The sequence below is a fragment of the Sinocyclocheilus grahami genome, unplaced genomic scaffold, assembly GCF_001515645.1.
Source record: "Sinocyclocheilus grahami isolate Dianchi unplaced genomic scaffold, SAMN03320097.WGS_v1.1 scaffold580.1, whole genome shotgun sequence".
Lineage (NCBI taxonomy): Eukaryota > Metazoa > Chordata > Actinopteri > Cypriniformes > Cyprinidae > Sinocyclocheilus > Sinocyclocheilus grahami.
The window spans coordinates 428,968-443,174 of NW_015505759.1; the positions used below are offsets into that span (position 1 = coordinate 428,968).

The following is a 14,207-nucleotide window of genomic DNA, read 5'->3' on the forward strand; positions in this document are numbered from 1 at the left end:
CACACACACACACACACACACACACACACACACACACACACACACACACACACACACACACACACACACACACACACACACACACACCTCAGTCGTGGTATTGAAGGTGGAAGAGAGCGCTGTACATTCACTCCCCCCACCTACAATCCCTGCCGGTACTAGACTCGAACCCACAACCTTTGGGTTACGAGTCCGACTCTCTAACCATTAGGCCACGGCTTCCCCCGTAGGAGTCTCTTTCTGATCGGAAGCAGGTTTTCTTTGTTAAACCCAGAATTTATTTCGGTCTCCTCCCTGTTTTTAAAGCGTAAGCGATGTTTAAATACCTCATTTATTCACGCTGCAAAAAAATGCTTTTCTTAGTGAGTATTTTGGAAACTAAATTAAGTGCATTTTACTTAAAACAAGAAAAATAATATTAATGCAAATGGAAACAATATTATTTTTCTTAACCCATTGGCAGATAATTTGCCAAATAAGAAAAATACACTTAAAAGACTAAAAACTTATGACTTATGTAGAAAAAAACATCCTGATTTAAGAATCTTTAGATATTTTGACTGGAAAGAACAAGACAAAATACTAAGTAAGAAAGCATTTTTTTGCAGTGCGGTAAATTCATAAATTGCACATATTTTCATCATGAAGACACTGTGAAAGTGACAAAAACAGCATGTCCTTTTATACAGGATCCTGTAGATGAGAAGGCCGCATTAATTCGTAGGGAGTTACATTAACATCAGTAAAGGATTATTTTGACTTTGATTTATTTATTTTTTTGCCATATCCACATGCATATTTATTTGAGCGGTACCATTTTTAAATGATAGTTTTCTATATAACATCAGGGATTCTTTTCTGAGCACAAACCCATGGAAAATAAAGCTGATTACTGTATGGAATGAAAGGATGCCAGATGGAAGGGTAGTTTGTGATATATGACGTAACCACCACCACAGCTGTTAAATTTATTTGGTCATCTTTATTTCCCACAAATACAAAAGCAACAGTTATTCTTTTTCCTGTTGGATTTTATTCTTCCATTATTTGGTATTGTGGCCATCTCCTCTTCATCTGTTCTTCATTATTTTGCAAGCCTTCTTACTGTTGGCTGAGTAGAAGTCAAATGTTAATTTCATTACTCTAATTAAGAAATTAAGCAGGTTGGATTAGAGAATAATTAATTATACACTCTAAAAAATGCTGGGTTGTTTCAACCCAATGTTGGGTCAAATATGGACTAACCCAACTGTTGGGTTAAAAGTTAATTTAAAAATGTAACCAAAATTTAACCCAAAAGTTGGGTTAGTCCATATTTGACCCAACATTGGGTTGAAACAACCCAGCATTTTTTACAGTGTATGAAAAGAGCATTAGACTAACTGGAAAAAGCAGCTTTGCACTGAAATAGACACTGAATGATATTTATTTAATGTCAAATGTTTGTAAAGTCATGTAGTCTACACTCATGCAACTTTTATGCTTAAAGCTTTACCTTGATTGAATTACGTTTTTACACTTCATGTTTAACTGCTTTGCTGTTTTTTTCTTTTGCCTGTGGATACCATGAAAATTAATATCTGTTCAATAATTTACCGTTCTACCACTTTTTACCTTTGATATTATAACGGTGATTAAGAAATAAAGTTATGTATTGAGTATGCGGATGTCTTTTTGCCGGGTGCTGTTGCCATGATGAATCATAATTTCTGAGCTCCATTGATCATGGCTTTTCATAGTCGTGGTGCACGCGCTAAACTCAGAGTCAACCTACTCAGAGTCGACTGAACTAACTCAATTCAGCTGAACCCAAAAACTTTTTCAAGTTTCCCGATCTCAGGGTAAGTCAACTCAGAGTTGGTTGAACCTCCTTATTGAAACAGGCCCCTGAAATGTCTGAGTGTGTCAGATAAGAGAAACATACAAAATGTGCAGAGCGGCGGGTCCCTAGGACCAGGATTGAAAACCACTGCTCTAGACAATCAGATGAAATCTTCTGGGAAACTAGATAAGTTAACTAGAGACTAGATAAGGAGAATGACTGCAAAGCAGTTCTTCTTTACATCTTTGGAGATAAGCAATAAATAAACAATTCCAGACTTGTATATATACAGTACACACACACACACACACACATGCGTGCGTTGACTTGTAGGACTTGTTTAATAACCTCTGACTTGCTATGAAACAAACCTCATCATGTTAGAGGCACTCTAGTGTGAAATGAGCTCCAGCACTTGACAGCCTCACATTTGATGCTGGGACACCAAGAGTTAATTTCACAGGACTGACACTTCCACTACAGTATCTCCGCCTGACAGACCACAGAGCCTTACTTTGAGTTGAGCAGTTGCATGTGGTATATTTATGACCATCTTGCACAATGTAGTCACATTTATTGTGATAAGATACATATACACAAAACAAGTCATTCTAAAACCATGCAAACTCACTGTAAAAACTAAATGTATTCACTTAAATTAAGCTGTCTGTAATGTTATTTTTTAAACGAATTTGAAATAATTAAAAAATTATTTTATGTAGATAAAAAACTAAAATAAATATAAAATTAAAATTAAAAATTAAAAATAAATAAAAAAGTGTAAGGCATCAACACACATTGTAGGATATCAATTGGTCCCTCGTCCTTGCTTTTAAAACAAACGATGACTTCTCTATTGAGATATTATATGAGATAGTTTATCAATAAATTCTGCCCATGCCCTGAGAGGTTTTGGTTTGGCTTTGTTGATTCTCGCTGTTGAGCATTCTAACAAAGCTTTATATATATATTTTTCTATGGGCCACATTTTGACTGCTGACTTGGAAAACCTTGTCCCAAAATTTTTCAATGAATGTGAAAAATTATGCGAAAAATTATGCGACCTATATGCGTGTTCTTTTTACTCAAAGAACACGCATATAGGTCGCCACATATTAGAATTACAGCGTGTACAAAAAGGGGTAGGTAGGCATTTCATTTTATGTAACACATAAGGAGTAGCATAAGCCTTATGGATAAGTTTGTAGTGTATTAATTGATGGGCAGTATTTTTGGACATCATCAGAACAAAATTATTATTTTTTAAAGTAATTGCTGTAAAGTATTTAGAAATGTGTTAAGTTGGTCAGGATGGTCATTTCAACAGCGGACTAGTCATTTTCTGAGGTTTACTAGTTAGTATATCTTGATTGTTTTTTTTGTTGTTGTTTTATCAATAATAATTTTTGTTAGCGCAAGTATGTGTCCTATACGGTCTGATAGGCCTGAAATGAATTCACCTGAATTAAGCTGTCTATAATCTTACTTTCTTCAAGATTTTAAAATAATGTATAAAAATAAATAAAAAATAAACATAAATAAATAAATTCATTAAAAGTCATTTAAAAATATTTTTACAAAAACTATTTTTTTATATTTTAAATATTTTTGTAAAACTAATTGCTAAATAAAAACAATAACAATACCATACACACACACACACACACACATAGTATGGGTGCTTTGATTGCTCGAGCCCCTGCCCTTTTTCAAAATTAATCAAAAAATGCATTTGAATTAGAATTAAATTGACAATGTGTACAAAACAGTAACGAATCGCTCAAAAGTTGGAAAATTCCTGCTTATTTTTACGTATCTGTCAGTCTGAGGTGTTGCCATAACACGTTACTATGGGTTGAATGTGTTTTGCTTGACTGACTGATATTCCACAAATTTAGGCTCTCGAGCCATATTTGGTTCTTTCAGTGAGTGCCTATGGGTCGAAACTTTTTTTTCATCAATAATCAAAGTTAATGTGTCGATTTAATTAAAAATCCATATATTATATATTTTAGAATATTACATAAATCATCAATGCCTGTTTGTCATGTATAATACACCAACCAATCATGATCTGGCACAACATGTTCAAATTCCATTGAACAATGTGAAGTGGAGCAGTAATTTTCCGTTCTGGTTGAAAATTACATGGACAGACGAACCTACATTTGTGGAGCAATCTGGATCTGCGGTTTGTCTCATTTTATAAATCAAATTGCATCGCTGAGAAAATGGATGCTAACTGACTACAAAGCACTGCACAAAACCATGCAGCACCAAAAGTCGCATTAATGGTAAGCAGTGTTCAATTCACTTGTATTTATGTATTTGATACACCTTTTACTATTTCATGAAACTATCATAGTTAATGAAGCCCAAGTGCCACCTACAGGCCTATTGTGTGAAGTGTAGACTGGCGGAATTGTGACATGAAAGAACTTTATGAAAGTATCTTATGCTCATCAAGCCTGCATTTATTTCATCAAAAATACAGAAAAAAATTTAATATTGTGAAATATTATTAAAATTTAAAATAATGTTTTTTTTTCTGTTTTAATGTACTTAAAATTATCATTTATTCCTGTGATGCAAAGCTGAATTTTCAGCATCATTACTCCAGTCTTCAGTGTCACATGATCCTTCAGAAATCACAATATGCTGATTTATTACAGTGTTGGAAACAGTTTATTTATTATTATTTATGCTTATTTATTTTTATTTTTTTTGGAACCTCTTATTAATAATAATTTAAATATTATTATTCTTCTTAATAATAATAATAAATGTTTTTTTGAGCAGCAAATCAGAATATTAGAATTATTTCTGAAAGATCATGTGACACTGAAGACTGGAGTAATGATACTAAAAATGTAGCTTTGAAATCACAGTAATAAATGACATTTTAAAATATATTCAAATAAAAGCAGTTATTTTAAATAGTAAACATATTTCACAATATTACTACTTTTGCTGTATTTTGGATAAAATAAATGCAGGCTTAGTGAGCAGAAGAGACATCTTTAAAAAACATTAAAAATCTTACTGATCAACTTTTTGACTGGTAGTGTAGGCCTATTAAAACACATTTTCTAAAGCGCCTAAATGTCAAAATTAGTACAATATATTTGTTGAAAAATTCTAATACAGAACGCACTATTGCATTATTAGGCTGTGACTGATATTATTTTTGTGTTACTGTCTGCTATTATATATATATTTTTTTTTTTTTAATATTGCCCCGATTTTACATTTGGGCCCCTGCCCCTGAGGAACTCTCGGCATGTCCCTTGGTAGACATGAACTAAACTATTTATACCTGGTTAACTCAACTAGTGCATTTGAAAATATGTAGTTGTACTCATCCCTAATTACACATATTTTTATATTTTCCTCAATATACATTGCAGTGCGTGCATGTCACTCACGTGGTGAAGGCGGGGTTAACCTTTGCCCCCAGGTAGTAGGAGTAGAGGATGAACATGCCAATCATGAATGCGAGGAAGACCATGATGAAGAGGACCATGAACTTGAAGATGTCCTTCACTGTTCGTCCCAGTGAGATCTGCAGCGGCCCGAAGCTCTCGTTAGCCGGCAGGATGTAGGCGATGCGAGAGAAGCTCAGGACCACAGCAATGGCGTACAGACCCTCAGAGATCAGCTGAGGATCCGATGGAAGCCACTTGTCTCTCGCTGAAAGAACAGGAAATTGCACATGTAGAAAGGAAGTATTAGGTAGTTAGCTGCCTCTAAATGACTTAATATTAGCTAAACTAGTGTTTATCCACAGATGTCCAGTGTTAATTTAGTATCACTGATATACCATTATCATTTTTGTTAATATTTTGAATTAGATTTTATTTTTATAATTTCTGTTTTTACTGTAATTTTATTTAATTTTTTTGTAATATTGTTGGGTTTTGTGTGTATGTGTTTTTTTATTTTTTATATGTCTACATAGTTTTTATAAATGTCTATTTATTAGTTTCTATTTATTATGTCTATTTATTAGTTTTAGTTGATTTTGGTTTAGTTATTTTACTGCATCACATTGAACTAAATGAAAATGAAAATTGGCAACCTGATGAAATAAAAAAAAAAAAGTTAAATATTTATTTCAGTTACCATTCTCTTTGAAACAGAGCAGTGCTCAGATTCTCTCTCACCGTATGTGAAATATTTGATGTCCGGCGGCAGCGTGACCATTGAGAGGTCTGGAGCATGGATCTTCTCATCCACATACTTCTGGGCTTTCATGGCCTGCAGGAAGGCGAAAAAACGGGCGGTGAATGCCGCAATGAAGATGGAGAGCATGCCGAAATCCAGCACATTCCAGAGCTGCATGACATATTCCCTCGGACCCTCCGTCCAGAGCTCCTTACACTCCGACCACATCATTCCTGCAGAAAACAGAGGCGTTCTGATGGTCAACACAGCAGGAGCTCATACCAGTATTGTATGTTGTGTGGTTGAAAATAGAAATAAGCTTATTTCTTACTTTTAATAATTCTACATTTGCATATTGATTAAACATAATCAGCATATTGATGAACTTTGCAATTTCACTATGTAAATGTATTTACTGAAAACCTATAATATGTTACCTAAAAATTTTACAAATTCTATTCTATAGACAAAACAGCACAACTGATTGTGGAGTGAACTCAATGTGTTTTCATATGAGATATCATATAAGGACAAAAGAGATGAGGAGAGAGAGAGAGAGAGAGAGAGAGAATTAATCAGACAAATCAAAGAGCCTGAGGAGAACACAGTCTGATAGGAAAATTACGATGGAGCCTCAGCGAATACTGTTAAAATGATGAACTACATTTGAATTATATTTTTTATTTTAAGTTAGAAAGATTCCAAAGGAAATTCAAGTAATAAAAATACTTCACTCAATTCACTCTCACACTGAAAGCATGCTGGGATGGAAAGGAAATTTTAATCTCCAAAACTACCAAAAAAAGACTAAATGCTTTATTGCAGCAGAAGCCATACGAATCAGTGAGAACAGTGACAAGAGGTTGTGTTGAAGGGAGAAGGTCAGGGGTTCAGGTTCAGAAGAATCATGCTGAGACCTCAACCATCACCACAATATACTGAACCTTCCCACACACAGTTCCCCAATGTTACACTTGTATAAGCACTATAATCACTTTCTGAACACACATTCTGAACGCACAGTTTGAATGAACTTTCTGAACACACTATATGAACAAACAATCTAAAAACACACTTTTAACAAACATTCTGAAAACACGATCAATGAATGTTCTAAAAACACTCGATAAACCAACACATATTCTGATTGCACACTTGAAATGAACATTCCGAACACACTATGAATGAACATTTTGAATGCACTCTGAACAAACATTCTAAAAACACACTCTGAACAAACATTCTAAAAACACACTATGAATGAACATACTGAAAACACAGTATGAGCAAACATTCGGAATGCACACGCCTTTTATTATGTTACACATCACCTCATCAATTATAAACAATGTTTAAATGACTAGACTTGAAAAAAATATAAATAAATAAAGGTTTTAAAAAATGTGTACATTTAAAAATGTTTCTTAAAAATAAAAAGATGTAATTAACCATAAGCGGAAATCAAATGCGTAAAAAAAGTAATTATAAGCTTAGCGCCAGTTTTGGGGGTAACGCATTACAAGTAACGCGAGTTACGTAATCAGATTACTTTTTTCAAGTAACTAGTCACACCACATGACTCAAGGCTTGTAGTGTGTACTTGTTTTAAAAAAAAGTCACACTACTAATGGACTAACTACTAATGGACACGCATGGTCACTTCCACAGTCAGAGCAGGTTTGATCGGTTAACACAAGCACAGTAAGGATGGCATTTACACTCTAATATTTCAAAGGTGTTGCCACTGACTGAAAACCTGTCAATCTGTCACTATCCAGGTGGAAGCCAAGCAACACTTTTGGCTTTTTGCACCATGCAAGCAAACACTCAGGAAAAGTCACATGGTGTCATGAATTATTAAGAGACATTGCAGCAACAGCACATCATATTTGGTGACGCTGACTGTTCAACTCAATTTCAAACCTAGAGGATGAAAAAAATAAATAATAAATAATAAAAACTACATAAAAACTCTTAATCACCTCTTAAAATGAAAAATAACAGATGCAAACATCACATGGCATGCAACATGTATCAGTTTCCATCATCTAATGCGTTACCCCAGCATCTTGTCCCTGCTGAAACAGCAAAACATTTTCTTACACCAAATGTAATGAGGTGAACTCAGCGTGGGTGAACTCTCCGAACCACAAACAAAATGGGAAAATGTTCTAAACCCAATCTAACCTGCGGTTCACCCTCTCAGTGATGCATTGCCTGCAAAAAGCCTTTCATTAGTAGAGCCTTTCTAAATGCGACAGTGATGAATGAACATGCCTCATTTTAAATGACTCAAGAATAATATGCTGAACAACAGTGTTTGTTTGCTTGTTTTGTGTTTTTTTTCAAGTGAGTGCCTTGAAATGTCCTCAGAGATAAGCTACAAACTAGTTCAGGTATTACTGTTTCCAAAAACAACTAACTAAATAAATAAATAAAGCATCATCAGTGCTTTCAGCATTGATAATAAGATAATTTCTTGAGCAGCAAATCATCATATTAGAATGATTTCTGAAGGATCATGTGACACTGAAGACTGGAGTAATGATGCTGAAAATCCAGCTTTGCATCACAGAAATAAATTACATTTTAAAATATATTTAAACAGAAAACAGTTACTTTAAATTGCAATAATACTGCACAATTTTAGTAAACAGTTTTTTTTTTGTAAATTACACTGTGACACAAACATTAGTGATATATACAGTAACGTTTTAGCACACTACTTGCTGGTAACAGCATTTTGTTAATGGAAAAACTACTGTAATGCTACTGAAAACTGTTACAAATGACACTACTTTCAAAAAGTTACTACCCAGCACTGATCTGGAAGGAAATGAGTGTTTAAGGAAACACATTATTTTCAGTCAGTTCAGAGAACATTGGCTCTAATCCACTCAAACTCTCTATCGGTCTTATCAGGTCGAAACGTTTGAAAGGTTCATTGATCATCCTGCTTTGGTCCTGAAGTGAGGAACTCTATTTCTGACAGTGCAGCGAAGAAACACTTTAGTCTCTTGAATAAATGTCCCGTACTACTAACACTGACAATTTTATACATGAAAGAACAACCACAAATGAGATCTCTTCAATCTCTCAATAGCTTCTCCTTGACAGTAATGAGATTAAATTCTCATCAAATATCTATAGCAAATCTCTTTTGGTCTAAATGCTAGTTGAACAAAGAGATCATGCAGTACTGAGATCATATAAATTAAATAATACTGATTACAAATGTTGGAGCATTACCTGCTACCCAGACCATGATCAGTATTTCTGTCCAGGTGAATTGTGTGGTCTTGACTCTGAAGATCTGGAGTGGGTAGTCGGTGACGGTGACGTTGGGAAGGGTGGTGATGCCATCAAACCGATCGGACGCATTGAACACCAGCAGACACAGGAAGATGATAAAGGAGGCCGCATGAGCAACAAACTTCATAAAAGGACTGCGTAGTATTTTACCAAGCTGAAAAAAAACATGGAAAAGGTTAACAGACGTGTTGAATAACAAGCACAGACTCATTATACTGGAAAAAGAAATTGTAAAATTTACTTTGAAACAATTTTCACTCAGCAATTGCTAGTAAATTTCTCAAATAATTACAAGGAAATGGTAAATAACACAATGAATTAAATGTGAAATTTGAAATAGAAAGACTGACATTTGTAAAACTCTAATAATCTTTGTTTTCTACAGAGAAGCTTTGCATGCATCTTAAACATGGCAGATACTGTAGATAGCAGTGTTATTTTATTATCAGAGATACTATTATAGTTTTTATAAATATTTTAAATTCGTTTTTATTTTTATATTTTCTGTTTTAATTTTAATTTTAAAATTTCAGTAATTTTGTTGTGTTTTTTTTCAATACACTGCATGTCTCTATAGTTTTGAAATCATTCTTATCTTAGTTAAACTAAATTAATATGAAAAATGTTGCCTTGGCAAATATAGCTGAATAAAAAGTTTTTTATATTTAATTTTATTTCAGTTTATGTTTATTTTATTTCAAGTAACAAAAAATGTTTTTTTTAAATTAACTGGACAGGGAAATAAAGTGATAGCAGCAATCCAAAAATTGTTATGTATTCCAAAATAGTTGTGTATTCCAACAAAATAAGACTTTTTATAATTTATAAATTGCAAATATGTCACCGTATTACCAGGGTTATTATAGCTAACTAAAACTAAAACCATAAAAAAAAAACTTTTGTCAAGGAAATAGTTCTCTTTTTCATTTAGTTTAAAGGGGTCATATGATGTTGCTAAAAATAACATTATTTTGTGTATTTGGTGTAATGCAATGTGTTTATGCAGTTTAAGGTTAAAAAAACACATTTTCCACATACTGCACATTATTGTTTCTCCTCTATGCCCCGCCTTTCTGAAAGGCGTTGATTTTTACAAAGCTCATCGGTCTGAAAAGTGAGGTGTGCTGGGATTGGCCAGCTATCCAGTGCATTGTGATTGGCTGAACACCTCAAGCGTGTGACGGAAATGTTACACCCCTCACCAGAGCGAAGAGACAAAAACATTAAAACCCACTATAAACGAGGGATTTGTTGCATCCAGTTGGGACATAATTATTGATTATAATGACTTATACTGTCTTTTTACGTGTTGCATCGCGCCGCGTAAACATAAAACCATGTCTGCATTTGTGATCGGAGAAACGACAAACAACAAGCCCTACTCTACACTGCTCAAAACTTGTGTTTGAATCATCAGTGGCAAATCCTTTAAATATGAAAACGTACTTACAATCTGTGAGTCAGAAGATCCAGACTGTCCTTGCAAAGTTGGAACTGCCCCACTTTATAGAAACAGCCTTTGTGTGTAGATGGCATTGTAGGCTACTTTCCCAGGTTCAGGAAACAGTCCTATGTAAAATGCGCTGCACACATCTGAATATTTAGGTTGAACTGTTCTGGAACAGTGTTGTAAATACAACTTAACCACTGATTTCTAGTCGTGTCCTCTTTTGGAAGGCCAAACAAAGTAGTTTCGCTTTCACAACAAAACACACAGCGTCTCCACGACATGGCGGCGGTGGCAGCAACAATACTACAGCGAGAATCAAAGTTACGCTTTCTTTTTTTGCGTGAACATTTGGGCGGCGTTATGCAAATCTTCCCACACAGTGACGTAGACATGTGGGGGCGTGTTTAAAAGAGGCGTTTTATAAGTCTTTAGTTTTATAAAGAATATCTCTTTGGGTTTGTAACTTTAGTCTTTGCAACTTTAGGGATCTTATCTATTCACGAACAGCTTGTAACACTCCAAAGAGAAAGGAAAACTTGAAATCGTATCATATGACCCCTCTGTACTAAATAACTACTTAAACTTATTAACTTCTTTTTTTTCAGTTAATGTTTATTTGATTTCAAGTACCAAACATTTGTTTTTTAAATACTTTTCATTTTAATTTTAGTTTTAGTTAACTATAAGAACCATCATAGCAACAAAAGTGACTTAACAAAGTTCACATATGCAAAGAAAATATTCCTAAAATAGACTATACTAATAAACAGGTGTGTCTAAACCAGTACTGTAGGACCTAGACATGTTTTGATAGTTTTTAAATGTGTCTTACCTTACTGCACGGGGCAAACCAATACCCCACAGCTAGCAGAGGGAGTCCCAGCGCCACCACCAAAACCACCAGACACTTGACTGCAGTGGTTTGCTCCCGAAGACCAGACAGATTCTCATACCAGATCGTCAGCAACTGCTGCTGGCAGTTAGGATGAGCCACAAACTGAAGAAACAGAGACAGATTCATGGTTTAATTCATTGGAGGTCAGTAAGTATTTTGGTAGCACTTTACTTGAAGCCTGTATATATAATGCATATTTATTTATAATGTACATGGTAAGGTATTATATCTTTTCATGTATAATTCGAACTAAAGTTAAAATGCATTATAATATTTGTAGATTCCTTGTTACATCTGAAGCTGGTTGTTTGTATTTTAAAGCATTATAGTTTCTAAAGGTGTAGCAATGAATAGATGAGTATTATAAAGTACTATCTGTGTTTACAATTATTCATGATCTCAAACTATGCATTATAAGGTGCATTACAAGGCACGAGTAATGCATTAAAAATTCACTTAGAATTAATTATATATGAAGGCTTCAAATAAAGGCTGTATTCATAATAATTCCATTCAGCAAGGCCCCATTAAATTGATCAAGTGACAATAAAGACATAATGATAAATATAATGTTACAAAATAATATCCATTTTGAATAAATGCTTTTCTTTTGAATTGTCATAAAAGTATGCTGAAAAAAAAACATAAAAAACACTGATAATAATAAGAAATGTTTCTTGAGCAGCAAATCAGCATATTAGAATTATTTCTGAAGGATCATGTGACACTGAAGAGTAATGATGCTGAAAATTCAGCTTTGCATCACTGGAATAAATTACATTTTAAAATATATTCAAATTGAAACAGTTATTTTTAATTGTAATAATGTTATTTTTGATCAAATAAATGCAGCCTTGGTGAGCATAAGGGTGTTCACTTTCAGTCGGTCACTCTCGACGTCACGTCGGATGACCGACGAAATTGGGATCTCGCTTAGAGAGACCAATCCACTTCGAGTGTAAACTAAACGAGCCAATGCACATTGGCATGCGATTATTGCATCCAGCTGCTGCTGATCACAGCGTGAGTATAAGTAGGCAGCAGATGCAGCGCATTTTCAGGTTTTCGCTGAGGAGCCGAGCGGTTCTATCGTTCTGCTCCTGACCTTCTACGAGTAGAGAGTAAAGACTACAAGTCAAGCACGCTCTTTGTGGGCTCTCGTGCTGGTGGTACGGCGCTTCAGCGGCAGTGGTTTTCCCGTGTCGAGTGGGTTGCACACAGCAGGCTGCACTACCCCTGTGTGTGTTGCAGATGGCCATCTCCCCTGTGCGCTTCAGCCCACTGAAAGAGCAATTTTCCATACTAAAAGAGCTTCATGGGTCGAACGTCTTTTTGAAGACGCGTCTTTTTAAAGTTGTGTTTCTGGGTGCGGTCGTTACCTGGCGCCGGGTGATGGTCACGATCGCTGCCTCTCGTGCCTGGGCGTGAAGCACGCTGAGGCGGCTTTCATGGATGATGAAACATCCATCTCGGAGTTGCGGACCAGACTCCGTTACCTGCAAGGGGGCGGAGTGCCCGTGCCACTGCCTAGAGCTGGGGTTCCCTCTGGTGGCAGCCAGGGGTACCCTTTTTCTGGCAGTGGGCGGACTGGTCTCACAGTCACGGTGAGGAATTCCCCTCCAACAAGGAAGGGGATGCCCGAACCAGCCGGCACTTCGAAGCCAGCGGAGCCCTCGAGAGAGCAAGCTGGATCCTCCCGGGGGATACCACCTGTTTCTTCCGAGGCTCCCCCCGACGATCGGATGTCGATCGCAGCATCGGAGGGTGAGTCAGACTTTTCTGGAGATGAAGATCTGTCAGCGTTGCCGCCCTCTGGGCGGCCAGCGGTGCTTGGCGGGGCAAACCGTTGCTCCCCTCCCGAGCCTGTAGGCACTCGTCGGCTCTGATCGGCAGTGTGTATACGGCCTGTGGAGAAGCTGCGTCTGCCTTGCACGCTTCGGCATTGCTGCAAGTACACCAGGCCAAGGCACTGAGGAACTTGCACGAGGGTGGTCATGACCCGGAAGTTCTCATGGAGCTCCGCACCACGACGGACCTCACGCTACGAGCGACGAAGGTTACGGCGCGGTCTCTGGGTCGTGCGATGTCCACTATGGTGGTCCAGGAGCGCCATGAACGTGCTCAGTCGGTGTTGAACTGCTTGAATACATTCAAGAGCAGGATGGCGGTCCCACTGAAACAGTTTCAGAGGCTCCTGGGGCATATGGCAGCCACGGCGGCAGTCACGCCGCTGGGGCTGCTCCACATGATACCGCTGCAGCACTGGCTCCATGGCCGAGTCCCGAGGTGGGCGTGGCAAGGCGGCACTTTCCGGGTCCAAGTGACACCGGCATGCCGCCAAACCTTCACCTCGTGGTCAGACCTTGCGTTCCTCCAGGCAGGAGTGCCCCTGGAGCAGGTCTCCAGGCATGCTGTGGTTTGCACGGATGCCTCAACCACCGGCTGGGGGGCCACGTACAACGGGCTTGCAGTATCAGGGGTTTGGACGGGGCCCCAACTGCACTGGCACATCAACTGCCTCGAGTTGCTGGCAGTGCACCTTGCCCTGGGCCGTCTCAAAGGGC

General features: G+C 36.9%; 1 protein-coding gene across 1 annotated transcript in view; it reads right to left on the reverse strand.

Moving 5' to 3' along the window:
* trpc3 (transient receptor potential cation channel, subfamily C, member 3) overlaps positions 1 to 14,207 on the reverse strand; it is a 54,176-nt gene that overhangs the window by 9,886 nt on the left and 30,083 nt on the right. Inside the window, exons 7-10 of the mRNA XM_016240067.1 lie at positions 11,581 to 11,745; positions 9,236 to 9,452; positions 5,986 to 6,219; positions 5,248 to 5,512 (exon numbers count right to left, since the gene is read on the reverse strand). Coding sequence (XP_016095553.1) covers positions 5,248 to 5,512; positions 5,986 to 6,219; positions 9,236 to 9,452; positions 11,581 to 11,745 — 881 coding nt within the window. The remainder of the gene's footprint in view (positions 1 to 5,247; positions 5,513 to 5,985; positions 6,220 to 9,235; positions 9,453 to 11,580; positions 11,746 to 14,207) is intronic.